The following is a 26,699-nucleotide window of genomic DNA, read 5'->3' on the forward strand; positions in this document are numbered from 1 at the left end:
GGTGAGCAGTGTTTATGTATTAAAGATAATCATTAGAGATAGTTCTTATGCAGACGGAACATAACATCGATTCTTGCCTAAGCTAAGGTAGCGTGAAGGTAATATGGTGTTACAGGCAAGGTACAGAGGTGATAGGTGATATCTGAGGTGGTAGAACTGATCTGTGCCTCACACACACATACACCCACACACACACACCCACACACACACACACACACACACACACACCCACACACACACACACACCCACCCGTTCTTCATGCATGAGCTAACAAATTGGTATATACAGAAACCTTTACTGAGTGTTATTCTCTCTTAACATTCAACATATTTGTTGCACATATGTAGCACAGTGTTGTTGTGTGTCTTTCAACCTGTGCTCTACATTCAGTAAGGGACGAGGGTTGATATAGGCGGCCTCGACTCTGTGCCGGTGTGTCATGCAGCGAAATTTTGATGTAGAACTCGACCTGGTCAACCAGTCGAAGTGAGGTGTTCGTCGACCAGGTCAGCCAGTCGACCTGAGGTGTTTCTCGACTCAGTCAACCAGGCGAACTGAGGCGTTCTTCGACCAGGTCAACCAGTCGACCTGAGATGTTCTTCGACTCTGTCAACCAGGTGACTTGAGGCGTTCTTCGACCAGGTCAACCAGTCGACCTGAGGTGTTCTTCGACTCCGTCAACCAGGCGACTTGAGGCGTTCTTCGACCAGGTCAACCAGGCGACTTGAGGGATTCTTTGACGTCGCCGAGGAGGTCTTCTACACCTCCTCCCACAGTCCACGTTGAGCCCAGGCTCCTGGGTTGGGTCGTTGATCCATCAGGCTGCTGCAAGCCTCAGCCCTCAGACCCCACATAACCCCCCCACAGCCTGGCTGCTGTGGTGCACGTTGTAGGTTCTTGCCCTATACACTCTTGAACTTCTCCACCGACCATCCCATGCTGTCTCTGGTGATAGATGGCAAGGTGTTGAAGAGTCTTGCGGGGCCCCAGAGGAGTTATTATTAACATCTCCCTCTACAGGAAGGGGAGACACTTGGCCATAGGTCACCAGTAATGTACATATTTAGTTTCCGAATCTCTTTCCTGTAGGGTTTGAGGCAAGTTATTAAGGTCCGCCACTGAAATCCATTGTTCTGAGATTCCTGCTGAGTCACTACCCTTGGACAAAAAAACATTTTAAGATGTCACGTCTTATGTCTGGAGGAATTTTGAACACATTTTTGAAAGCTTTAATAATGATACATTTGAAAAGTGAATGTTCGACATAATCCATTGTCTTACATCCTCGAAAACATACAATTTATCTATTAATATTCTCAAGTGTGGAGTAGATAACCAGGGTGTGAAACTTACAAATCTTGGCAAGAGACGATCTTTGGTTATGTACCTCCTGAAGCACTTCACCACGACGGCACGCCCTTTGAACACGGCGGTACTGCGCCCCTTGAGCACGACGGTACTACGCCCCTTGAGTACGACGGTTGAGAATGGCGTAACCTTTAACCTGACCCCTTGAAGGTCACATCATACCCAAGAGGCATACCGCCGTGTTCAAGACGTGTACCCCCGTGGCTGGAGGGGTTTATCTTCTCGTATATGACATATACGAACAGTTGTGTGAGTCAGTGACGATGGGTTGGTGATGGTGGCCAGCGCCCACCCGGGCTCAGTGTTTGACATCCGCCAGAGGCAGGCGGATCAGAACGAGTCCTCCTTCTCGTCCGGGACGTTGGTGATGCGGGTGTGGCCGTTGGAGATGGGCGTGGCCAGGGCGTGGGGGCGGGGCGGGCGTGCCTGGTTGTGGTGGAGTTTGGCGGCGCGGGAGAGGCAGCTGTTGGGGCGACCAGGACCCTCCCACAGCTGGATGTTCACCATCACGGAACCTGTGTGGGAGAAGGAGTGGGTAGATGAAATCCACGTGACCACAGACAGTGAGGGTGGAGGTGACCACAGACAGTGAGGGTGGGGGTGACGACCACAGACAGACGACCACAGACAGTGAGGGTGGAGGTGACGACCACAGACAGTGAGGGTGGGGACAAACCTAGGCGACAAGGAGGGGTGAGGTGGCTACGTGCAGAACGGTACGGTGTAGGGTGAGGCAGACCTACGACACTGGCGGGGTGGTATATAGAGAACGGTACAGGGTCGTGGTACGCAAGGAGTACCTGCAGGACGGCTGTGCACGTGCTTCTGCAGACTTCTGAGCACGATGGTACGATCCTTGGGCACGACGGTACGACTCTTGAGCACGACGGGACGACCCTTGAGCACGACGGTACGAAGCGTTAGGTATGATGGTGTGGCTTTCAACCTGACGTGTAAAGATCAGGTCATAAGCCAGCGTCTCTTGCCCAAGGATCGTACTGCCGTACCCAAGGATCGTACTGCCGTACCCAAGGACCGTACTGCCCTACCCAAGGATCGTACTGCCGTACCCAAGGACCGTACTGCCCTACCCAAGGACCGTACTGCCCTACCCAAGGACCGTACTGCCCTACCCAAGGATCGTACTGCCCTACCCAAGGAGGTCTGCGGTTGGACGTGCAGAACCGACCGTGCAGACGTGTGCATGGATGGCCAACTTTGCCGAGGAGATCAGTATTGATTCGCGAATGACACACACACACACACACACACACACACACACACACACACACACACACACACACACACACACACACACACACACAGAAGGCCTCTGATCTGAGAGATTGGTTGCCACAACAGGCAATCACATCCTAGGGAACTATGGCCGAGCGGTTATTCACCGTACGGTTTAATCAGTCTACAAAAGAGTTATGAGAGGAACAGATCAGAGTTATTACGAGACCTGTCCCCATTGGGTGACATCATCCAGTCTGTATTGAAATCACAGGAGGGGTTAAAAATGTACATGACTCTGTACCCGAATCAACCGTGTGTTCGTCTGATTAAGTGTTTATGTACCGGGTGCTCATCTGGCCTATCCAGACTCGCCTCTATCCTTCTGCCTATCCATGATCCAGCCAGGGGAAGGGGGGATGAAGGCCTTTACCGCTACGTCCAGGTGTTGTACCACTCCACGTCAGTGTGTGTGTGTGTGTGTGTGTGTTAGCAGCTTTCACTCCAGACCCGTCGCAAAAAAAGGACGGCGTGCCAAGGTGACTTCCTCGCCCGTGCTGTTACCACTATGAGAGAGAGAGAGAGAGAGAGAGAGAGAGAGAGAGAGAGAGAGAGAGAGAGAGAGAGAGAGAGAGAGACCCGGCTACCACGATAGCGGTACGAGTGATAATGGAGATATGTACATGGATACCAGGATGCTCACATGATCTCTCACAATGAAGGGTGGATTACCATCGCTGCTCACAGGGGCTGTTCGTGGGAGCTACACACACACACACACACACACACCCTTACCTCTGTGGGAAGAATCAAGTAAGGAGAGAGAGAGAGAGAGAGAGAGAGAGAGAGAGAGAGAGAGAGAGAGAGAGAGAGTCGGTCCTCCATCTGGTATTCCCTTCATGCCAGAGTCCCTTGTTAATACAGCTGCAGGAGAGGAGTGTTGACAGTGTGTCTCATATTGTCGTCATCCAACAACAAAAATTAATCTCCTCATTTTTTCCTTGACTGCTCCTTTTATTTAGCCTGTGTCAACAGTGATTTTGTTGGCCGGATTTGTCTTATTATTAACATCCTCATCAAAGCTGAATTGACTTCACCGTGTTGTTTTGTAAAGTGACGTAACCGCTTCGTTGTGAGACACGGGAAAAAGAAATGGAAAAAACACGGATGATAAAGAATTATGTAAAGTTGTATAAAGTTATGAAAAAGATATATATATATATATATATATATATATATATATATATATATATATATATATATATATATATATATATATATATATATATGATAGATCTTTAGAAAAACCTCAGTAAGAAGCTGGTGGAAAATGTAGATACATTATTTTTTTTTTTTACATATGTGGTCAGACAGTAGCATGGGTTGACAGAAACTGGTGGACAGGGCGGTGATCGTCCTCAGCAATAGCTCTGTCGTCGACGGTTGGGATGTAAAGGAAGCGGTAGTAAACCCCCTGGGACTGGCTTATACTGGCCTCTCTCTCTCTCTCTCTCTCTCTCTCTCTCTCTCTCTCTCTCTCTCTCTCTCTCTCTCTCTCTCTCTCTCCCCCTCCTCCCTGTGCGTGGAGCGTCCCTCCCTCGCGTTGGCAGCAGATCCTGAACAGCTTTAGGTGGCTGATGTTAGACCATCCATTGTAGCGTTCCAGCAGATCAGGAGGGCCTGTTGTGGGCGTGTGATTTCAGACTGTGAGTTCACTGTAGTAAACACAAGGGACTTGGTGGCTTCAGGGATGAGGTGGTATGTATCCGGTGATGAACGCTGGAGGGAATAGGTGTATTATCAACCCGTGTGTGTGTGTATGTGTGTGTGTGTGTGTGGGTGTGTGGGTGCGACAATTCTAGAGAAGATGAGCACTTTTGTTTGGTATCTGTGTCCCCGTCTCCGCCTCCTGGGATGTCTGTCGTCTATGTCCCCATCTTTGCCGGGGATGTCTGTCGTCTATGTCCCCATCTTTGCCGGGGATGTCTGTCGTCTATGTCCCCATCTTTGCTGGGGATGTCTGTCGTCTATGTCCTCATCTTTGCCGGGGATATCCGTCGACAATGTCCTCATCTTTGCCGGGGATGTCTGTCGTCTATGCCCTCATCTTTGCCGGGGATATCCGTCGACAATGTCCTCATCTTTGCCGGGGATGTCTGTCGTCTATGTCCTCATCTTTGCCGGGGATGTCTGTCGTCTATGCCCCCACGTCCGCCAGGGGCGTTTCTCGTCTATGTCCCACTAAGATCCATCTCCGTCTTGTGTTTTCTTTACCAGAAGTAATGAAATACCTCATTTCCCTTCCGTATGGAGCCATGTTTACGCGCGGGGAGATGATCGTATTACTTGTGCTTACCTTAACGTATACCTAGCCAACGTTGGGTGGAGGGGTTTTCCTATTCCCACGTCTCGATCTGGGGCCGAACCTCTCATGTGTGTTCGTCTGTTTAGTCAGGCTGTTGGAGGCTGCTAGTCATTGCCTAGCATAATCACCATATCCTGGTTACGCCGACACAACACTCAGGATGTGGAATTTGATTCCATCAGTCGTTCCTTGGGGCAGACTGCTTGATGGATAGATAAAGTTTGTCTATTACACAGTCAAACAGTAACCCATATTTTCCTCTCGTGTATTGATACATTGTTGTTCATATTATTGATATTTTAGCTGCCGTAAGTAGCTGTTCTCGTGCTGTGTGATTGACACCTTCGTGTCCATGTGGGTCTGTGTACGCGTGAGTCTGGGTTTACCTCGCTCCTGCTTAAGGCAGGACCCATCTTTCTCTCAGTCCTTCCATTTGTTACGACGTCTGTGCTTCTCTTGGTGTGTCTGCCCTGGCATTCTTACCTCTCACTTGTCTTAACTGTATTTACACCTGTCGTACGCAGTTTTGTTGTTCCTCTGTCGATTTCCTCTTCCTGTCTCCTACCGTCTTATCCTGCTATTTTTACCTTCCTCTCCCTCTTGCGTCGTTCTTGCGTCGTGTTCCGCCTCTCTGTATCCTTATCTAGTCCGTCGTCCAGTTGTGTGTCGTTCTATTACCTGCCTTCCCTCCTCTGCTGTCCCCCGCACCTCGCTGCCTATTCACCCTCCCCCTTTGCCTCCTGTCTGTCTCTTCGGATTTGCAAATATGCGACGGAATTACTTCTCATGTATACATATGAGAATTTCACCGGGGAGAGACTGGGATAACCTGGAACTTAAGTCATAAAATCAGCATCTTTTGGCCGTGAGTGGACCTCGAACCTCAGGTTCATACCGCAGTCAAGTGAGACGTGGAGGTGCGCCAAGTGCCGGGGGACCTGTTGAAGTGGGTACTACTGAGAGGGGCGATGGCGAAGTTCCAGCGTCTGCATACAGTCAGACGAGGGCGGCGGAGGTGCTTACATGGAGGTACACGAGTTGCTCTCGTCCCTATAGTCATCCTGAGATTGAAGTAAGGGAAAGGAAAGACTCATTTCCTCAGGGAGAGCGTGTGTGGAGACTCGCTCCACCACGGAGGGTGAGTGAGCCTTGACGGCGTCTTATGTGGAGCGACGGTGGTAAGGTGGTGGTGGGAGGACCCCGGGGTGCTAAAGCCATTGGGGCGGGCGGCGTCGCCTGTGACCAGAAGAATCATACGTGGATTGAGAGCTTCACATGAAGCCAGTGTTCCCTCTACCATACATATGGCATGGTTTCACATGAAGCCAGTGCCTCACCTCGTTGCTTAAATGGACACCATTGCCATATGAATCCTCCGCCCGTGTATTTACTGACACACACACACACACACACACACACACACACACACACACACACACACACACACACACACACACACGGTCTTGTCCGGAGATGGTCGTGCACCGTATTTCCAGACTTGCTACCTCCCCGTGTGGACAGTGCACACCTATTGGTGTTGACAGGGTGCCCGGCTAGTCTGAGGAGGCAATATCCGAAACGTCATTATAGTGTATCGTGTTTGTGGTGTTAGGACGGGTGGAGGAAGGGCTGGAACCTGGAAGCCCTTGGTCATCACCAGAGAGAGAAGGAAGGGCGTCCCACATACGCCAGGTCACGGGTCGCATGGTGGGGATGTCCTCGCTGCACCGAGTGTCGTGGACTCGTGTGTGTGTGTGTGTGTGTGTGTGTGTGTGTGTGTGTGTGTATGTGTGTGTGTGTGTGTGTGTGTGTGTGTGTGTAGGGGGGGGGGGGGGACGCCCTCCTCGCTTCAGGCAGGGAGAGGCTTGAAGGTTACCCCCCTCCTTCCCGCTCCCTCCCTTTCGAACACGAACGGTACCGCCTTGGAGCACGGTGGTACGGCCCTTCAGCACGTCGGTACGGTAGGCACGGCAGTGGTGCGCCTTCACCCGGCCGGCGGTAGAAAACGCCAGGTTGGACCAGGACTTTCAAGTCTTGTGCAAATCCTTGCTGGAGATCCGGATATAATTAAGAAATAAGTCCAGGGTTGCTCAGGAGGCAGATGCTTAGATAAGCCGGACGAGTTCATTGAGGGACTCGCTTTTAATTACCCTAGGAATCCCTTGGGGGAGGGAGGGGGATTGTAAAATCCTCTTTGAAATCCCCTCGTCTCACTCTGGGCGATTTAGGAAATACTCTCGAATACAGATAAAAACATTTTAGGTGTATGGCTTAGACAGGCTTAGCTTCTCTCTCTCTCTCTCTCTCTCTCTCTCTCTCTCTCTCTCTCTCTCTCTCTCTCTCTCTCTCTCTCTCTCTCTCTCTCTCTCTCTCTCCACACACACACACACACACACACACACACACACACACACACACACACACATACATATACATGACTGAAAAAGGTCCCGGGTTTTCTTCGAGGCCAGGAAACTGTCATCGTGCACTTGGATCGCACCGTCGTGCACGTGGATCGCACCGTCGTGCACGTGCATCGCACCGTCGTGCACGTGGATCGTACTGTCGTGCTGGTGGATTCGACAGCTGGTGATGGAGTCCCAGCTTGACAGCTGGTGTTGGAGGGAGACGTGATATCGTCCTCCCAACCCTACCACCCACACAGTCTCCCACCTACGTGTGCCCTTGCCACCACCCTGCCTCACCCCATGCCACAGTCAGAACCCTGACACCCACCCCGCCCCCACAACTCCCCAACCCCTACGCTGTAACGGCTCTGGCGAGATCGAAATATTGGTTGCCCTCAGGGGAAATGATGTGCTAATTACCGGGTGTAGTGTTGGGAGGGGTAGTAGATGAGGAGGGATGGGGTGGGGTTGGTGGGAGGAGAGGGGGGTGGCCCACCCTATTGATAAGCCATGAACTTGCGGTCTCCAACACAAGGCTTACACCCACCTTGGCTTTCCCCTCTACTGCAACCCCCGCCCTCCCCCCTCCCCTTCACAGCACACTCTCCCACCCCTTTACAACACCCCACTCACCTACAGCACCCGTCGCCCACAACACCCACCCTCCGCATCACTTGACTCCCCTCCACAACAGCCCAGAAGACCCCGCGTTTATGACGCCCCTCCACGCACACACCATCGTGTGTGTGTGTGTGTATCCTCCCTCCTGAGCGTATGGCGTCACAATCTAGCCCATGGTGGCCATTGTACAACTCCAGGTTCGTCAGAATCCTCCAGCACCTCCCGTTCTACACTCTGTGATTCCTTTACTCCTCCAAAAAGCCGGGCAGATACCCCAGGCTTTTACGAATCACACACACACACACACACACACACACACACACACACACACACACACACACACACGTTTACATGAGTAAGTGAATACAGGAACGTAGAATCCGTAGAGTTATACGAACATATGTAATAACAGCTGGATGTCTTGATGAGTCACTAGACTCATCCATGATGAGACAGGAGATGAGAAAGGCATGAATGACATGCTGGTGATTGAAGACGAGTACGTAATTCCTCTGTCGGTAACCTTGTTAGTCTCTCCTCTCTCTCTCTCTCTCTCTCTCTCTCTCTCTCTCTCTCTCTCTCTCTCTCTCTCTCTCTCTCTCTCTCTCTCTCTCTCTCCCTCTCTCTCTCCCTCTCTCTCTCTCTCTCTCTCTCTCTGCAGATTATAGACACCACCTGCTCACTGGAGGTCGTTCAAGAAAGAATAAAAATAAAGAAAGAAGGAGAGAGAGAGAGAGAGAGAGAGAGAGAGAGAGAGAGAGAGAGAGAGAGAGAGAGAACCGCTTGTTAAAACTCTGGTGCAGTTTGAGAGACTAATCACTTGCTCTCTGAAATGGAATTATCGAAGCGAAGTGTAGGTACCAGACTATTTGATCGTGCAGGTATTGAGAGAAGTTTCTGGCTTCACCACTGGCCTCAAGACCCACATAAAAATGTATATGGCGAAGGCTCTTTCGCTCGTGAATATTGGGGCGTTCGAATAATAGGATCACAATCCCCCCTCCAGGGCTCTACTAATTACTGCAGGGTTGCTGGGGCGCAGGGAGGGAAGTGGAGCCTTTTAGTAGAAAGTAGTGATAGCTTTTGTACTTAAGACTGGGGCACGGAGGGCGGCTGTTGTGGGCCTAACCTGGCAGGGATAGTGAGATCCTCCTGTAGCAGGTACGAGGGCTGCTGTATCCCTGGAATGGCTGAGGGACTGAGGTCCTCCTGTAGGAGGGACTGTGAGTGCTGTACCCCTGGCCTGACTGGGGGACTGAGGTCCTCCTGTGGGAAGGATGGTGGCTGTCGCAGATCTGGTCTGGTGGGTAGGGGACTGAGGTCCTCCTGAAGGAGGGAGCTTGGCTGCCGTAGTCCTGGCTTTGGCTGGGAAGCCTACGGGGAAGGGACCGACCTTGTTGTTGACAATCAGTTCACATGGCAATGAAAAGTCATTTTTTTCTCCTGAACTTCTGTTCGGAAATTAAGTTCCCAAATCATTAGGTGTTGGACTTTCCATGATCAGTCAGAAACTTTGTGGTCGAGCCTGAGGGGGGAAAAGCTAAAGAAACGCGACGTATGCGTGTTCGAAAGACTTGCGTCATTGACGTCCCTGAAGTACATGATGTTACGACAGTTGAGTACGACGGCACGACCATTGACCATGACGGTACGACCCTTGAGAACGACATAACGATTCTCGAGTACGATGGTGCCATACTGGAATACGACAGTACGACCTTTGACTACGATGGTACGACACTTGAGTACGACCTGTCTGATCCCTAAGCACGACCATATGGGCCCCTTCTAAGGACAACGGTACGATCGTTGAGCACAACGGCACCACTACCGGTGCAGAACCTGACTTTTGTGACCCGACCCTTGAGCCATAGGTACATGAACTTTGACCCGTGAGAAACTGACCGTACGCCATGGGACCCCACGACCGACGGAGCTTGGAAAAGAAAGGACACTCGACTTGATCCATACACGGGCCGGGTCCCAGGATCCCAGTCCCAGGTCTCGGGGTCACAGGATCCCAGTCCCAGGTCTCGGGGTCACAAGATCCCAGTCCAAAGTCTCGAGGTCACAAGATCCCAGTCCCAGGTCTCGGGGTCACAAGATCCCAGTCCCAGGTCTCGGGGTCACAAGATCCCAGTCCCAGGTCTCGGGGTCACAAGATCCCAGTCCAAGGTCTCAGGTCGGAGGGGAAAAAACAAATGAGTGGAAAGTGTTAGCCCGGGAGAGACGTGTGTGCATCGGCGGATCCAGGCTCGGGAGCGCGCCATCGACCACAAGTCAAGAGGGAGATTGATTGTCAATAATACAGATGGTTTCTCGAGCTGTTCCTGCTGCCATGAAGCACCGACCAGCAGGAGTTTTCATCTCCTAATGTGTGTGTGTGTGTGTGTGTGTGTGTGTGTCTGTCTGTCTGTCTGTCTGACTGCCCACTCCCCCATCCCGTCCATCGCCTCCCCTACCCTCCCCGTTTCCCCAACTCATTACACCATGACATTATTCCCCTTCCCGGCTCCTAATGGCCTCATTCCGCTCATTTGCTGCGCCGGACAATTACTTCCAACATTTCTAATTCGTGACCCACTTGACTGAGGGAACATTGCTTTGACCGCGGGGTCCCGAAGCCGTCTTGTTGACCGCAGTCCACCGAGGGGAGTTGAACACGTCGCCTTGACTGTAGGGAGTTGAACACGTCGCCTTGACTGTAGGGAGTTGAACACGTCGCCTCGACCGTAGGGAGTTGAACACGTCGCCTCGACCGTAGGGAGTTGAACACGTCGCCTCGACCGTAGGGAGTTGAACACGTCGCCTCGACCGTAGGGAGTTGAACACGTCGCCTCGACCGTAGGGAGTTGAACACGTCGCCTCGACCGTAGGGAGTTGAACACGTCGCCTCGACCGTAGGGAGTTGAGCACGTCGCCTTGAACGCGGGACGTTCTACACTGAGTTGAACGCTGGGTTATTTACACACACACCGTTTCCCGTAAAACCTTTGGCGATCGATTTCCTTGAGGACGTCAGAAGACGGCCATTCCCGACCCGGGCTCAAAGTCTGCCCTCACTCCCATCAAGTTTTTAGATGTTATTAATGACTTTCTGGATAGATTTTGATAAGTCCCTTCTCCTCCCGACATCATGGCTTGAGGTAGTCCCAGACGCGCGCCGATCATCAATTATTGATTCATTTCTCTCATTACGAAATGTATTATAGAAGGGTTAGGAGAGATGATGATACCCCCCCTCCCTTTTGAGCACGACGCTCTACGACCCTGGGTCGTGGGACGGTCTGGCCTTCATACTGAAGGGTCGCACCGTCATGCTCAAAGGAGGTCGTACCGTCGTGCTCAAGGGGTGTCGTACCGTCGTGCTTAAAGGGTCGCACCGTCGGGCTCAAGGGGTGTCGTACCGTCGTGCTCAAAGGGTTGTACTATCGTGCTCAAAGGGGTCGTACAAGTAACGAGACACGCCTGGTCGTGTACACGTCTCAAAAAGTCATCGATTCTACTGTTCAGACAGTGCTATAGAAGAACACTCTTCAGACAGTGTTATAGAATAACACTCCTCAGACACTGTTATAGAAGAACACGTCTTTAGCGGCAGAGAACAGGTGAATGAGAGAGAGAGAGAGAGAGAGAGAGAGAGAGAGAGAGAGAGAGAGAGAGAGAGAGAGAGAGAGAGAGAGGGGGGGGGGGGTGGAAGTGAGTCTGCTTGCCTACCTGTGGCGTTCCTGTCGAAGGTGGAGGGCGGCGGGAAGCGTATGGACCCCGGGGAGGGCCGCGTGGTGGAGCCCGGGAGGTTGATGGAACCCTGCCGCTGGCGGTGGCGGCGGCCACGGCCGGAGCCTGGGTAGTGGTGGCGGCGGCGGCAGGGGCAGCAGCGCCCGGCCAGGCACATGCCCGCCACCGCCCGCCGGAAGTTCTGGCCCGTGACGCAGTACAGGAGGAAGTTGATGGCGAAGTTGGTGTAGAAGAGGAGCGTAAAGGTCTGCTGCAGGGTGTAGAAGAGCCCGCTGGCGTCGCACTTCTCCCCACACTGTGGGCACACACGGGTATATCATTACTCGACAGCCAGTGGGATATATATATATATATATATATATATATATATATATATATATATATATATATATATATATATAATGTTTATATATAAATATGAGTCCACGGGGAAGATGAAACACGATAAGTTCCCAAGTGCACTTTCGTGTAATAATCACATCATCAGGGGAGACACAAGAGAGAAATATAACAGTCAGTTGATATACATCGAAGAGACGAAGCTAGGACGCCATTTAGTAAGCAAGTGACTGTATGTTTGTGCGTCTGTGTGTGTATGTGTGTGTGATCCCAGCATCGGTTTAATGGAGTTTGTAGAGCTTAGGGGCTGCACTCGATGCGGGAATAGGGTAAGGTGAGCTCCTTTAAGGCGTACTTCTTCCTCGTCGAAGGTGACTTCTGGCTCGTGGTGTTACTACATGCAGACGGAGAACTGTAGCACACACACACACACACACACACACACACACACACACACACACACACACACACACACACACACACACACACACTCTCTCTCTCTCTCTCTCTCTCTCTCTCTCTCTCGCCCATTGCAGCGTTAATGAGGTAGCGCCAGTGTCATAAGTCTGGGCCTTAACCCAGGCCTTTAAGCTTAAATACTCTCGATCAAACTGGGTTGTACGGGTGTGTTCAAGTGGATCATGAAATATTGGCCAGCTAACTATAAATCTATTCCCCACATATTGGCACATTCGCTCTTGCAGTAGGAGAGCAGAATAGATTATTTATGGATTTTAATTTGCTTGTATTGGGTTTGTATATCCATTATTGGTAGGTAATATTGGTTAATACACGATGACAGCGATATTGCTTTACAGCCATAGCAAAACTTTTGCCTTAATTAAACCCCCCCCCCCCCCTTCTCATTAGCAAGTGACGTGGTGCGGGTTAATTTGATGATGTTTGCAAGGAAATTACTTTGCTGATTAATCGCGTGATATGATTGGATGGACGGTACTGTCATTAGCATGTGCTGAAGTGATGGTAGTGAGTTGGTACAAGGGAAGGGCGCTAGGTACTCACTCACCTGGTCAGGTAAGTACCTGGTCAGGTGAGGACCTGGTTAGGTAAGTACTTGGTCAGGTGAGGACCTTGTCAGGTGAGGACCTGGTTAGGTAAGTACCTGGTCAGGTGAGGACCTGGTTAGGTAAGTACCTGGTCAGGTGAGGACCTGGTTAGGTGAGGACTTGGTTAGGTAAGTACCTGGTCAGGTGAGGACCTGGTCAGGTAAGTACCTGGTCAGGTGAGGACCTGGTCAGGCGAGGACCTGGTCAGGTGAGGACCTGGTCAGGTGATTACCAGAAACTGTCACCAGTTATGGGAGGATGGCTGTAAGGGGAGGGAGCAGTGGTCTGTGGTAGCAGCTGGTGCTGTACAGGTAGCTGGGAGGCGCGGTATAGGAGGGTCTGGGACTATGAGAGGTGGGAGGCGGTGGCGTGGTAGCACCTATGGTAGCTGGGAGGACGCGGTATAGTAGGGCGTGGAGATGCAGTTTCCGTGTCAGCCTGGGGGCAGCCCCCACAAAGCAAACATGGCCATTGTTTAACCAGGTCCTTCCGGGAAGCCTTTATAATAGTTAAGGCTTTGTGGTCCCACGAGTGGCATTATTCTTTACTCCTGCGCCGCCTCCCATACAAATATATTTATATATTTCAACAGGAAAACACCTTTTTTGTTAAGACGCTATAGACCGTGTGTGTGTGTGTGTGTGTGTGTGTGTGTGTGTGTGTGTGTGTGTTGTGTATGTGTGTGTGTGAGTGTGTGTGAGGGCTGGGTTGTGGATGTGTCGTGGTTTACCCTCTCCCTCCAACCCACCTCATCCTACCTCCCTTTACCCGTGCCACCACCTGTTGACACCACTACCACCACTCTGAGGGCGCCTCCCGCTCCTCCTCCTCCTCCTCCTCCTCGTCCTTCCGCCCCTGCGTCAGGTTCCCCTACCGTCGTCCAGCAGGTATCTGTACACTGTCACGGCCTCAGCTGACGGAGTGAGGGGCGTTCATACGTGCACACCAGCTGTTGCATCCTCAGTATGCAGAGCGAAGCGCAAACATGAATATTATGCTTACATCTGGCCAGGTGGCGCCTTGTGTGGTGTTGGGTCCACCACTGCCCCGACGACAGACGCATGGGAGGCTTGTGTCTATATTCTCTCTCTCTCTCTCTCTCTCTCTCTCTCTCTCTCTCTCTCTCTCTCTCTCTCTCTCTTGAGAGGAATGTCTCCTTTCTTTCTTCTCCCCCGAGCTGTGTCGTACCTAATGACCAACAACTCAAACTTTGGACGTGGGAAGTTTTTAGCCTCCTCGAAAACTTTTAGATTCCTTCTTCTTCTTCTTCTTCTTCTTCTTCTTCTTCTTCTTTTCTTCTTCTTTTTCTCCCTCTTCTTTTTCCTCTTCTTCTTCTTCTTCTTCTTCTTCTTCTTCTTCTTCTTCTTCTTCTTCTTCTACTTCTTCTTCAAGACACGGCTTCTGACTAACACCTTTACCATAGAGAGAGGAACGTGTCTGCCAGAAGGAGCCGTGTGTCTCCTGCGCCAGGACGGTAATGGCCACTAGTGCTGGGGCAGACACCCACGACCCAGCCCCACCTCACGACCACCAGCCTCACATCACGCCCTCTACCCGCCATATTTACGACCTCATTAGGACCGCTGGGCGTACAACCCCTCCAGACGTACACACTTCCTCACTGCACATGTAAATCACCAAGCATTTACTTGTGCAAATAAAGAGCACGTCGTACCATATTGCATTTTCGCCTCAAAAAGTGTTAGGTACTCAGAGCCGTGAACGCTAGAGGGTAATAGAGGGGCAAGAGAATGACTTTCTGTGAGGAAAGGTGTGTTAACTTGGGAGGTAATTAGACCTGGCATTGGACACAGGGTGGGAGGAGCCCCTCTCCCCCCAGGCCGACCCCGCTGTCCTCCTCCTCTGAAATTAATGTTTGTTATTGTGAATCCTGCGTTGACAGAGGCGGCTCATGTGGCCGGCGGGCAGGGCCGAGGCATACACAGTAGAAAGGGTGATGCTCTGGTGAACGGTCGCGCTCGTGGTGGTTCTGGGTTGTAGCTGTGCCTCACGTGGTCCGGGAGGTTGTAGATGTGCCTCACGTGGTCCGGGGGGGTTGTAGATGTGCCTCACGTGGTCCGGGAGGTTGTAGATGTGCCTCACGTGGTCCGGGGGGGTTGTAGATGTGTCTTATGTGGTCCGGGGGGCTGTAGCTGTGCCTCACGTGGTCCGGGGGGGTTGTAGATGTGCCTCACGTGGTCTGGGGGGCTGTAGCTGTGCCTCACTTGGTCCGGGGGGTTGTAGATGTGCCTCACGTGGTCTGGGGGGCTGTAGCTGTGCCTCACGTGGTCCGGGGGGTTGTAGATGTGCCTCACGTGGTCCGGGAGGTTTCCGTTGGAGGAGTTTGCATGGCGTTTAAGGGTTGGGTCAGAGGTGAGGGAGAGGGACGAGTTTCCCCCCTGGGGAAAAGTGTCTTTGATGTTTGCGATCGCGGGAGAATTTTATGTGTTGGTGAGTTTTGTTTTGCGTAGATTTTTAGTGTCAACTTTGGGAGAGAGTTTTTGTGTCGAGAAAAAATACTTTGTTTGGTGCATGAGGTTTTTTTTTATTGGTAGTGGAAGAAACTTAAAGTTTATTCCGGAATGTTTGTTGAGAGTTAGCGATGAAATAAGTATATTTTGTCTTTATTATGCACGCTTGCTGGAGGTTGTATATTGTTTACGTGAGCGGGAAGCGTACATGTCAACATTGTTAGCGTGACACAAGTGGGTGGTAATGAGCTTCTGTGTCGTTCATGCCTTCACGACTCTTTAGCTGTCGTCCAAGACGACCCAACCTTGTGACTACTTGGACGACCCCAGGTATATTCTGGTGACCGCCTGGACGACCCCAGGTATATTCTGGTGACTGCCTGGACGACCCCAGCTATATTCTGGTGACCGCCTGGACGACCCCAGCTATATTCTGGTGACTGCCTGGAAGACCCCAGCTATACTCTGGTGACTACCTGGAAGACCCCAGCTATACTCTGGTGACTGCCTGGAAGACCCCAGCTATACTCTGGTGACTGCCTGGAAGACCCCAGCTATATTCTGGTGACTCCTCCTCCTCTCAATATAGCAAACAGGATAGAGATCCGGGGAGTTAATGGGTCTCTTGTACACACCAAACATGACTATGTTCAGGCTGGGGATCTCTCAGTCTTCACTGCTACCTGGACCCACACGTGCTCCGTACCCAGCTGTGGCAGCGAGTCTCCTGCTGCAGGTGTAGGTCTGTGTGAGCCACAGGTGTGGTGACAGGTATGGCAGATGTGGACGAGGTAGGGGAAGGCACATGACCATGACAGCCCTGTAGGGGGGAGGCGGGATGACAGGGGGACAGTTGTTGGTCTGTCAGGGGCGGTGGCAGGCGGCCCCTTCCAGCTCTATAGACCAGGGAGGCCTCTCCACCCAGTAGGATAGCTGGAAGGCGCTCCTCACCCGTGCTTCGACCTTCCCTCCCTTTCCTTCCTCCCTTCCCTCCCTCCCTGCAGACGAACTTGGGTTGTGTCATCCCCTCGCGACGGGAACTTGTTGCTTCCCGAACGTCGGGACCCGGTAGAGAGAGAGAGAGAGAGAGAGAGAGAGAGAGCAGCAGATGGACTTCTTGAGCACGACGGTGCGTAGCTCCTTGAGCAAGGCATTGCCAGACATCCCCCCATCGAGCACGAGTGCACGACCATCCGGGGCCGTGGCACGCCTCGCTCTCGTCCAGCCCGTGCTCAAGGGTCGGTCCGTCGTGCTCAGGGAGGAGGTGTGGAAGTGGTGCTGGTGGTATTGTCATGGAACGAACGTATGCCAGATGACGCCTCCGGGCGGGGAGGAGGGAACCTGCAGGTGCCAGAGTGGGGGCCACACAGAGACACGACCCACTAATCCTTCCGTCACTCAAATTTTTTTTCTTTGCCACTTTTGTCTTTCTCGGGCTGACTGACTGGCCCTGAGGGGAAGGGAAGCCCTAATGTTAGGGCCAACAGGTAATGGGTGGGGAGAGAGAGAGAGTGAGAGAGATGTAAGGGCGAGATTACGTGAATAATGAAGGTAATGTCGAGTGTAATGGCGTGGAACGTTGAGAGGGCGAGAGTATGCAAGGGTGTGTAAGGGTAAATATGCCCAGGAAGTGTAAGGATGTAGCGTGAGGACCAGGGGGAGGGATCCTGGGATAGTGTGAGGGTGTAAGGGTGAGGACCAGATGGGAACACTGGGATAGTATATTGTGGATAGCAGTGGATGTTAGTATGTGAGTATGTAGGGTGACATTAGCCGTCCATAAGTATGTGTGGAGCCTTGGCCAAGGGTGTCACCCTCTCCCACGCCCAAGGGTGACCGCTCTCACCGCTGTTCCAGCACCTTAAGACGTCCTGTTCCGGAATGTCCGGAGAACGGTTCTGTTTCGCTTGATGTGTGGGGGGAAGGCGGAGTGGAGGGTGGCAGATCTGTTCCGGCTGAGGGTAGCTGAACCCGGACGGACAGGTGGCACGGTCATGGGAGGGAGGGTAGCTTGGGTGAGGAGGAGGAGGATGTGTGTGTGTGTGTGTGTGTGTGTGTCTGGTGGGAGGGTGGGTTTAGATCACACGTCCCACCCCACCCTTGACAGTGGGTGAAGAGGCGCGCCATTTGTATGTAAATAGCTTATGGTTCAGCCACTGGTGATGACAGCCGCTGATGTCGGCTGCCACGGTGGTGGTGGTGATGATGGTGGAGAGGAGGAGGAGGAGGCTACCAGGTGGTGGTGATGATGATGGTGGAGAGGAAGAGGAGGAGAAGGAGGAAGATGCTACCACGGTGGTAGGGGGTGATGATGGTGGTGGAGACAGAGGCCGCCCCTCCGCGCGCGCACTCTTACGCAGGCCCGGAGCTACTCCACCACAGCCTACAGCCCCACAGTACGGAAAGTTTTACACGTATTCCATATTTTTTTCCCCTGTTCATCGTCCCATATAAGAAGACGTTGTGGGCTTGAGTCCATTAAGGAAAGTGATGGTGTTGCTGGTCGCTGGAAAATTCACAGCTTACGGCTCTCGCTCTCTCTCTCTCTCTCTCTCTCTCTCTCTCTCTCTCTCTCTCTCTCTCTCTCTCTCTCTCTCTCTCTCTCTCAGTTTACGCTATAGCGTTAAAGTGCGCTACGAAGCTTTTTTTTTTACGTGCTGAGAGGAAGGTTTGTCAAGGGAGGAGCCCCGGAGGTGAGGGGAGGAGTGGTGGTGGTGTCTGTCATCGTGCAGATCGCCCGTCAGACCTACGACGAGATGAAAATTATCCTCATATTGTTGGCTTGGGTCGGCGGAAGGACGACACACACACACACACACACACACACACACACACACACACACACACACACACACACACACACACACACACACACGTAGCAGTAGATGGCGGACGTCTTCATGTGTGATATATATATATATAAATATATATATATATATATATATATATATATATATATATATATATATATATATATATATATAGATCCGTGGTGCAATGGAGAGTAAATATTTCTATATTTTACCAGCAACGTAAAGGCATTGTTTGAGGTGCCGGTTCTGTCGGGTGTTATTTTGTACGTTCTCATCGCACGTCCTCAGGATCGAACCCACCTTCGTATCTGGTGATATGAGACCCATACGAATATTCTGACGTTGCAACGCTTCCTACAGAGGAAGATACAACTATGCAAATGATTCTAAGTAGGAGCACCGGGAGCAGGGTAAGGTAGGCTCCCGACCAGTGCTAAAATTTAACTATTAATGTACAGTGGAAACGTTTTGACCTGAGGTGCGGCCATGTAGTCCTCCAGTGTCAGTTTCTTTACGAGCGCCCGGCATCTCCTCACGTCCTAGACAAAGTATTTTATTGCTCTCGTGAGATGTGATTATTGTGTATATGTGTGTATATGTGTGTGTGTGTGTGTGTGTGTGTGTGTGTGTGTGTGTGTGTGTGTACATAGGCTGCAGTATGTGTGTGGTAGGGCAGGAACCATGATGGCAGTGGTAGGTAATGGTTCTGGTGTAATTAACGCGTTACTTCCTCATCAGATGGTGTGGTTACTGGGGCAACGCAGTCCCCAACACCCACCTTCCCGCTCCAGGCTTATACAACGCTCGTCTTGACATTTCATTTAGAAAATGGACGAAGAAAAATGAAAAAAAATACATATATATGAGGGCCGATTCTTGTCCTTTTTCGTTTTTAGTTTGATTTTCCGGATGCGCCGCGTACGGTTCATATAGTTGTGGGGTAAGGTTGTCACCTTGGTTGTGGTGGTGGTTGGTGGTAGGGACATACAAGGGTTCCCTTCACCTCTGGCGCCTCCCTATACAGGTCATGTTCACTACAGTGGTGTCTCAGGCAGTACAGGCAATGTGGTGGTCATGTGTGCATGGTCCGTGTGCATGACGGGTGCGTCCATGGTTCACCCGTCATGCACAGCACGTCGGGGCCACTCATGACTTCGTCCAAGCGGGGTAGTGTCTCTCTCTCTCTCTCTCTCTCTCTCTCTCTCTCTCTCTCTCTCTCTCTCTCTCTCTCTCTCTCTCTCTCTCTCCCCCCTCGTGTTAGAACAGGGTTATCAACACCCCATACCTCACACCATCTGGGCTGCTTTCTCCTAAAAAAAAGAATCCCTCATTATGATCGAGTAATCCTCACCCTCCTCCCCCCCAGTCACTACCGTCTCCCCTGCCCTCATCGCCAAGCCTGTGTTCCACCTGGTGTGACCTCGGTTTCCCCCCTCTCGACGTCAGGAGCGCTGGGGGGGTCGTGTCATGACGGCTGGCACTGCAGACGTCAACACACTTAAGGGGGTCATTACCCATAAGGTCGTGGTAACCCCCCCCTCCCTCCTTCCCCCCAACCCGTGTGGTCAGCCCGCCCCGCTCCTGTGGTCATCCCGCCCCACCCTAATGGACACCCTGCACGCCGTAAACAAGAGCCACTTCCGTCAACATCGCCCCTCCTCCTGCACAGACAGACACAGACACGCACCTACAGACACCGTGGTAGGCTGGAGGAGGTGTGTAAGACAGAGCACAAGGACCAGACAAATGTCTTTAAGGCGTTGTAAGACAGGAGAACAATGGGGAGGGTGGACGTTACGTGGGACGTAAAGAACAGGTGGTTGTGAGGGAATTGGCTAAGTATAGGGAGGAGATATTCAGATGGCATGTCGTAATCTAATTACAAAGGAACTCTAACTATGCGCTCAGCTGTGGTAACTTGGGCGTGTGAACAGATGGGTTGAAGTTAAAGGGGGGGGGGGGGAAGGAAGGGCTTCCGTCAATCAGGGCTTGACGGGAGACGGACGGGTGCCGTCACTTGGAGGTCTGGCGGGGATCGGGGAGAGGGGACGGGGGCTGACAGACACGGTAAGAGACAGGCAGACACAGACTTAGTGAGAGACAGATACATGCAGACAGTGAGAGATGGAAAGACAGAGAGATAGTGAGAGATAGACAGACAAGAGACACAGTGAAAGATGAAGAGACAGACGCAGTGAGAGACAGACAGATTCAGTGAGAGACAGACAGACACATTAAGAGACAGGCAGACGCACGGTGAAAGAAAGGCAGATATGGACAGAGAAAGACAGGCAGACACAGACAGGCAGCCGGACAGGCGAGGACGAAGGAGACAGAGTAGAAGACTGCCGACGAGGGACGTCACTTAAGAATGGCGTTGAGCTGGGGCATGGGGGTGGCTGGCTGGTCTAAACCAATAATTCCCACTTTCCCAGCTCTCTTCAGCCCCTCAGGCACAGCTACACAGCGCGGGGATTAAATCAGCCGACTGTGAAAGCCATCCATCTGTGTGTGTGTGTGTGTGTGTGTGTGTGTGTGAGGTTAGGGCGGGAGGGACGGGGAGGTGGCGGACGTCCCAGACCATCAGAACAGCTCACCGGTGTATAACAGTGTTGAGATAATGTTGCATGCTGGTGTTGCTGCTGTTGCAATACATTGCGCCAACGCATTGGTCTGTGCCTTGCAACACCTCATTAATGTCACAGTGTTGGTAACCTGACTCTCATTGGCTTCTAAATCCACCAGCTTGTTTACATATTACACACAGGGTGTGTCTAATGAAGGTAATAGATTGTATACGAATGTTGTGGGTTGCACAGCCTCGCAAACCTGTGTAGATAGATTGTATACGAATGTGGTAGGTGTACACAGCCTCGTGCACTGTCTTCAGGTAAGGTATGTCGTGTTGAATGATGACTCACTGGTATAATGTTTGCTTGCCCCAAATGGCGGCAGGGTAATAGGAATGCGTGGTAACATGAGATTAGCACGGAAGGTTCATAGGAGTGTATGGTAATTTGTGAATAGCATGGCAGGTACATGGGAAAGTGAGGTGACAGAGGACCTGATGATCTACGACAAGGTCCTCTGCTGGAGGACAGTAGATGAGAAAGTATGACAGTAAAGCAGAAGGCTCCTCCCCACCCGCTATGCCCTCCGGCACATTTACGTGCATGGCGGCAGGACTGTAAAGCAGAAGGCTCCTTCCCGCACATCACTTTCTGCGACACATGTGGGTAGATGGAGACAGGTTAGTAAAGCAGAAGGTACGTGCTTGTGTGCGTGTGTGTGTGTGTGATGCTGCGTCTAGTCACATAACCTCACAGTACGCTGTAGCGGCACTGTGCGTGTGCACCCGCGGGAGAACATTTTAGATTCTGGCCTGGCATCGTAAATGCTCTCACATATACCAAATGTCCTCATGTTTTCTCGAATTCCTTCCTTATCTTTATGAATGCGTCCTTTTGTCCATCAGAAAACGGCAGCGATTCTGAGATGACCGAATTTTTAGACGTATCTTTAAATGATTTCGTATCAGTATTTACTGAGAGAGGATTCAGTTGACCCGTACTGGTGATGGCGCTCGTGCTGAGCGTAACCCCGAGAGGCGAAGCTGTCACTGGAGTGTGTCTTTTTGAGGGAGTTGTGGGTCAGTAGACGTATGTATGCGTATCGCACAGTGCCTCATGTTGCCTCATTTTCTCATGGGGTGTTTCTACGTTCATTAACGTCAGTGGGATTCATTCTCCTTCTCGAAGACTGGGCCTCGTGTGTTATGTGTGTTGTTACGTAAAATACTGGTCATTGCGACTTCTTTCTCCAGATGTGCGAGTTGTGGCTGGTTCGTGGTTTGGGCTGTAGGTCCATCAACAACAATGGTCACATTAAGGCCGACATCATCTACCTACATCTAGCCAATTATTGTAGAGACAAAAATCTTTACCACTTCAGATGTTGAGGCTCGCTCGCAGACCTCTGTAGTATACCCTCACCGTGTCTATGGTCCTCGGAGGTGTATATGCCGCGCCCATAGACCACACCCTCCGCGCACCACACACACACCCCTACATGTTTCCCTAGCCTGTTGTTCCCCGTCGTAGAAGAAGACCACCCTCCTCTTCCTTTGGACCTGTCAGAGGCGGTATCGTTGATCCCGCCGGCGGGGCGCCACGCGGTTAAAAAGGTTGATGGTGTTTTTTATTTTTGTCCTTTCACCCATGGCTGCGGGTATTTCATGTATTGTTTTCCCAGCCGACACAACCAGCTAATGCTGTTATGCGGCAGCCTCCGCCCGGAGCGTCTGGCCCCCGCGTCTCTCTCTGTCTCTCTGTCCTTTGATAGCGAGTTGGCTCTCTGAGGCATGACTTGAGTTCCTCCATCATCATCTCTCTCTGGATTCGTAGTTCATATATGGGGCTTCTCCCCAGGGCAGAGAAGGAGCCTGGCGAATCCCCTCCGTGGGAAAAGGTGTATGATGGGTAGCGTTACCGCGTTTTGATCTCAGTGGTTCGATCGTGGGAAGCGGGTAGACAGCGTGCAACCCACCCAGCAGTATATACCCTCGCTGTGGGCCGTAGATGACTTGGTCTAGCCTGGCCAGCTCACGGCTCGAGATCTCCCCCAGTGATATCCTTGTCACTAGGACGTGACACTTACTTGACACGCCCAATTGAGGCTACCAGGGGGTGGCCATGCCCGGGGACTTGGCCCTCACTGAAAGGCCCAGTGATATAGGAGTGCCCATGTCGAGGACATGGCCCTTACTCACAGGCCCAATGAAAGGAGTGGCCATGTCGAGGCCTCACTGACAAACCTTAATGATATTAGGGATGGCCATGCTGGGGGACACAGCCCTCACTAATAGTGAACCATGCGTTTATACAGCGAAAATTATTTAGCAAGCAGGGCGCCGCAGCGAGTGTACTTATTCTATATTCCATACTGGTTGTTCGCCGGGCGCCTCAGTCTGATGGAGAATGAAAAACCCAGCGCTCGGGGAAGTTAACTACCGTATTGGCGGCTGGGACGTCATTGTTTATGCATGGCTTTAGAAAGTCGCCTGAAGATGCATGCATCTCGGCCGCCTCATGCCCCACACCTATACCTCCAAGTTGGTTGGTAATTAATGTGCCAGACTTCAACCCCCGCATGAAGTCATTCCGCTTATTGATAACCTTTTTGAGCACGACGGTACGACCCATGAGCACGACGATACGATCCTTGAGCACGGCTGTACGACTCATGAACCCGGCTGTACGACTCATGAGCACGAAGGGACGACCCATGAACACGACTCTGCGACCCTTGAGCACGGCGGTACGACCCTTGGGCACGACGGTGCGATCCATGCTCAAGGCTCCTACCGCCGTGCTCAAGGCTCATACCGTCAATGCTCAAGGCTCCTACCGTCGTGCTCAAGGCTCATACCGTCAATGCTCAAGGCTCATACCGTCAATGCTCAAGGGTTGCGTCGTCGTGTTCGAGAGTCGTGCCGTCGTGCTCAAGGGATAAAGGGTTCAGTAATTTCCTAGTGTGTCTAACCCAATTGACTGACAATTAGGAGCGGAATTAGACTTAGCTTTTTAAATTGTTGGTTTAATTTCGCACATTGTGTTGCTCCTCACTCCTTCCCCACGACCGCGCGCACACACACACACACACACACACACACACACACACACACACACACACATCCTCTTGGTCTGGTCATTCTGACAACCTCTGAAAAGTGTGCTTTCGCTTCGTAACGTCTACTGACTTGTCGAGTACCTTGGTTCGATACTTTCGTCTTTTGGTGATGTAGTGATATGGTTTCTGTGGTATACTGTATGATAGGGGTTCGATGCCCCTTGCACTTGATCTCCCTGCAAGTGTTAAGGCTGATCCTTCAGCAAGTTTTAAGGCTGACCCACCCTGCAGCAAGTGTTAAGGCTGACCCACCCTGTAGCAGGTGTTAAGGCTGACCCACCCTGTAGCAGGTGTTAAGGCTGACCCACCCTGCAGCAAGTGTTAAGGCTGACCCACCCTGCAGCAGGTGTTAAGGCTGACCCACCCTGCAGCAGGTGTGGTGGAGGCTCACCCAGAAGAAGATGTAGGCTCTCATGCCGTAGGAGGGCAGGTTGAGGAGTATGAAGACAGTGGAGATGATGAGGAGCATCTTGGTGACCTTATTCTGTGACCTGACCCTCGGGGTCTGGCTCCCACGCCCTCCGGCTACCACCACCACGCCCGAGCCGCTGCTCCCGCCCTCCTGGCTGCCCATGGACCCCGCCCATCCACGGTTCACGTCGCTGGAGGCCGAGGCGTTGCAGTGGGCCAGCGTCATCGAGTGACGGAGACGTTCGACGTGCCAGACGCAGCGAGCGATGCGGACGTTGAGCGTGACGACGGTGAGGACCGGGAGGACGAGCGTGAGGAGCGTGTCGATGTGGTTCATGGTCGTGGCCAGACGCATGTACTGCGGCCGCACCTTACACATGGTACGGCCCGCCCCTGGGTGGTGCCCCGGCGCTGCAGCCACCAGCAGGTACGAGTACAACAGGAGCGCCACCGCCGTCAGGAGAAGAATAACGAGTCGGGCGCGACGCACTGTGCAGACCGTCGCCCTCAGGAGGGGATAACACACGGCGATGAACCTCTCCACTGTGAAGGCCACGACCAACCACACGCTCAGGAAGGTGGTGACGTAGATAGCGTAGTTGATGGCCTGGCACCAGCCGGGCTGGTTCAACAGGTCGTGGCCGATCATGGAGAGCCAGACCTAGCAGGAGCGTCACCAGGAAGCCCGTGTCGGAGGCGGCCAGGGCGGCCAGGTAGCAGGAGGAGCTGAGGGTCCGCAGCTTGGTCGAGTGGAAGACCCACACGCTGACCACGTTGCCCACACACCCGAACATCACCAGGACCGGCGTCACCCAGAACTGGATGTGGTCGATGGCGTACAGTTCCGACGTCCACTCCACGCTCCTGTTGTCCCAACCGCCGCCCTCCCAGCTCCTGTTGTCCCAGCTGGTGTTATCCCAACTCATGTTATAGTCCCAGCTGGAGAACACCTGGGCAGGCCATGGCGTCACGGCGACGCTCTCCGTCACACCCGCCATCCCCGAAGTGCGTCACGCTACCTGTGTCTTCCCTTACCGTCACCGTTACCACAGCCAGTCACATTCTGGTGGGCCAGGGCGTCTCATGGACCACTTACCACTCACATACACACGCTCCAGGGACCAACCACTGGTCTCAAATTACGAGGACTCTATTATAAACTCCGTGACCGTCACTAACAGGGAATCCGACCCCATTGGGTGAACACATGTTGTCATTCATCTGTTTCAGCTACATCAGTCACGTGTTTTGCTCCAGTGTTCTGGTACTTATTGAAAGCGGGATGATAATTACACTTTATATGGTAAGTGAAAAATGATAATAATGGGCCCGAAATCTGTCTTTCCCGGTCACTGAGATATGAGATGTTAGGCGGCTTGGGAGGAGGCGTGGTGTGGCGGTTGGAGGGCGTGGTGCTGTCGTCAGTGACGGAGGGAGGGAACTGGGCGGTGCCAAGAGGCAGGGAGAGCCGAGCACCACGTCAAGCGAGGGGTCAACACACACTGGCTGCCCTCGCTCTCCGCCTCCTCTCCCAGCATCACCTTACTCTCACCTCTCCCACACTCCCCGCTCGTGCCCCCCTCCCGCCTCCCGCTACACTCTCACCTGAGACCTGCCCTTCCCTTCGGTAAATCATTAGTGTTGTCATTAATCTCCCGTTCCCACACCATCGACGTTAGCGAGGGGGGGAGGCGATCCTTTAGTTCCTCAAATCACCTTTTAGTAATTCATGGCACATACATGACGTGTCCAGGTGAACGTACGACCTTTATATTGTACCCGTAAGGGTCGCAGGTTCGGTTTACACCTCAGAAGGGCATCCGTGATACATTCATCCTAGCGGGAAACGCGAGTTTTATGGTCCAGAGGTAGACACATCCCTGTGGTGTTGGACAGCCAGTCGGTGGCCCCAGAGTTCACATGGGTATGAGGTGTACATAGAGCTTAACGCATCGATGGTATATTGTATTGAAATCACGACGAACAAGGTAATACCCGACGCCTCGGAGAGAGAGAGAGAGAGAGAGAGAGAGAGAGAGAGAGAGAGAGAGAGAGAGAGAGAGAGAGAGAGAGAGCAGAATGTTCGCCAAAATCGGGAGAAAAGAGATTATTATTATTATTTTTTTGGCCCATCTGAATTTGCGTCTCTTTAGGTCGTAATTTCGGCTGCATA

General features: G+C 52.2%; 2 protein-coding genes across 2 annotated transcripts in view; one reads left to right on the plus strand and one right to left on the minus strand.

The window, feature by feature from the left end:
- On the minus strand, positions 1-26,410 carry LOC139748266 (FMRFamide receptor-like). Its single transcript, XM_071661222.1, is given in 4 exon segments — positions 1-1,884; positions 11,717-12,032; positions 24,507-25,187; positions 25,189-26,410. Coding segments are annotated over 4 exon segments (1,518 nt in total). The 5' UTR covers positions 25,525-26,410; the 3' UTR covers positions 1-1,699.
- The window catches only part of fry (Protein furry), a 153,777-nt gene that overhangs the window by 53,509 nt on the left and 73,569 nt on the right, over positions 1-26,699 (plus strand). The gene's annotated exons all lie outside the window — the stretch shown is intronic.

The sequence above is a fragment of the Panulirus ornatus genome, chromosome 73 (genome assembly GCF_036320965.1).
Source record: "Panulirus ornatus isolate Po-2019 chromosome 73, ASM3632096v1, whole genome shotgun sequence".
Taxonomy (NCBI): Eukaryota; Metazoa; Arthropoda; class Malacostraca; order Decapoda; family Palinuridae; genus Panulirus; species Panulirus ornatus.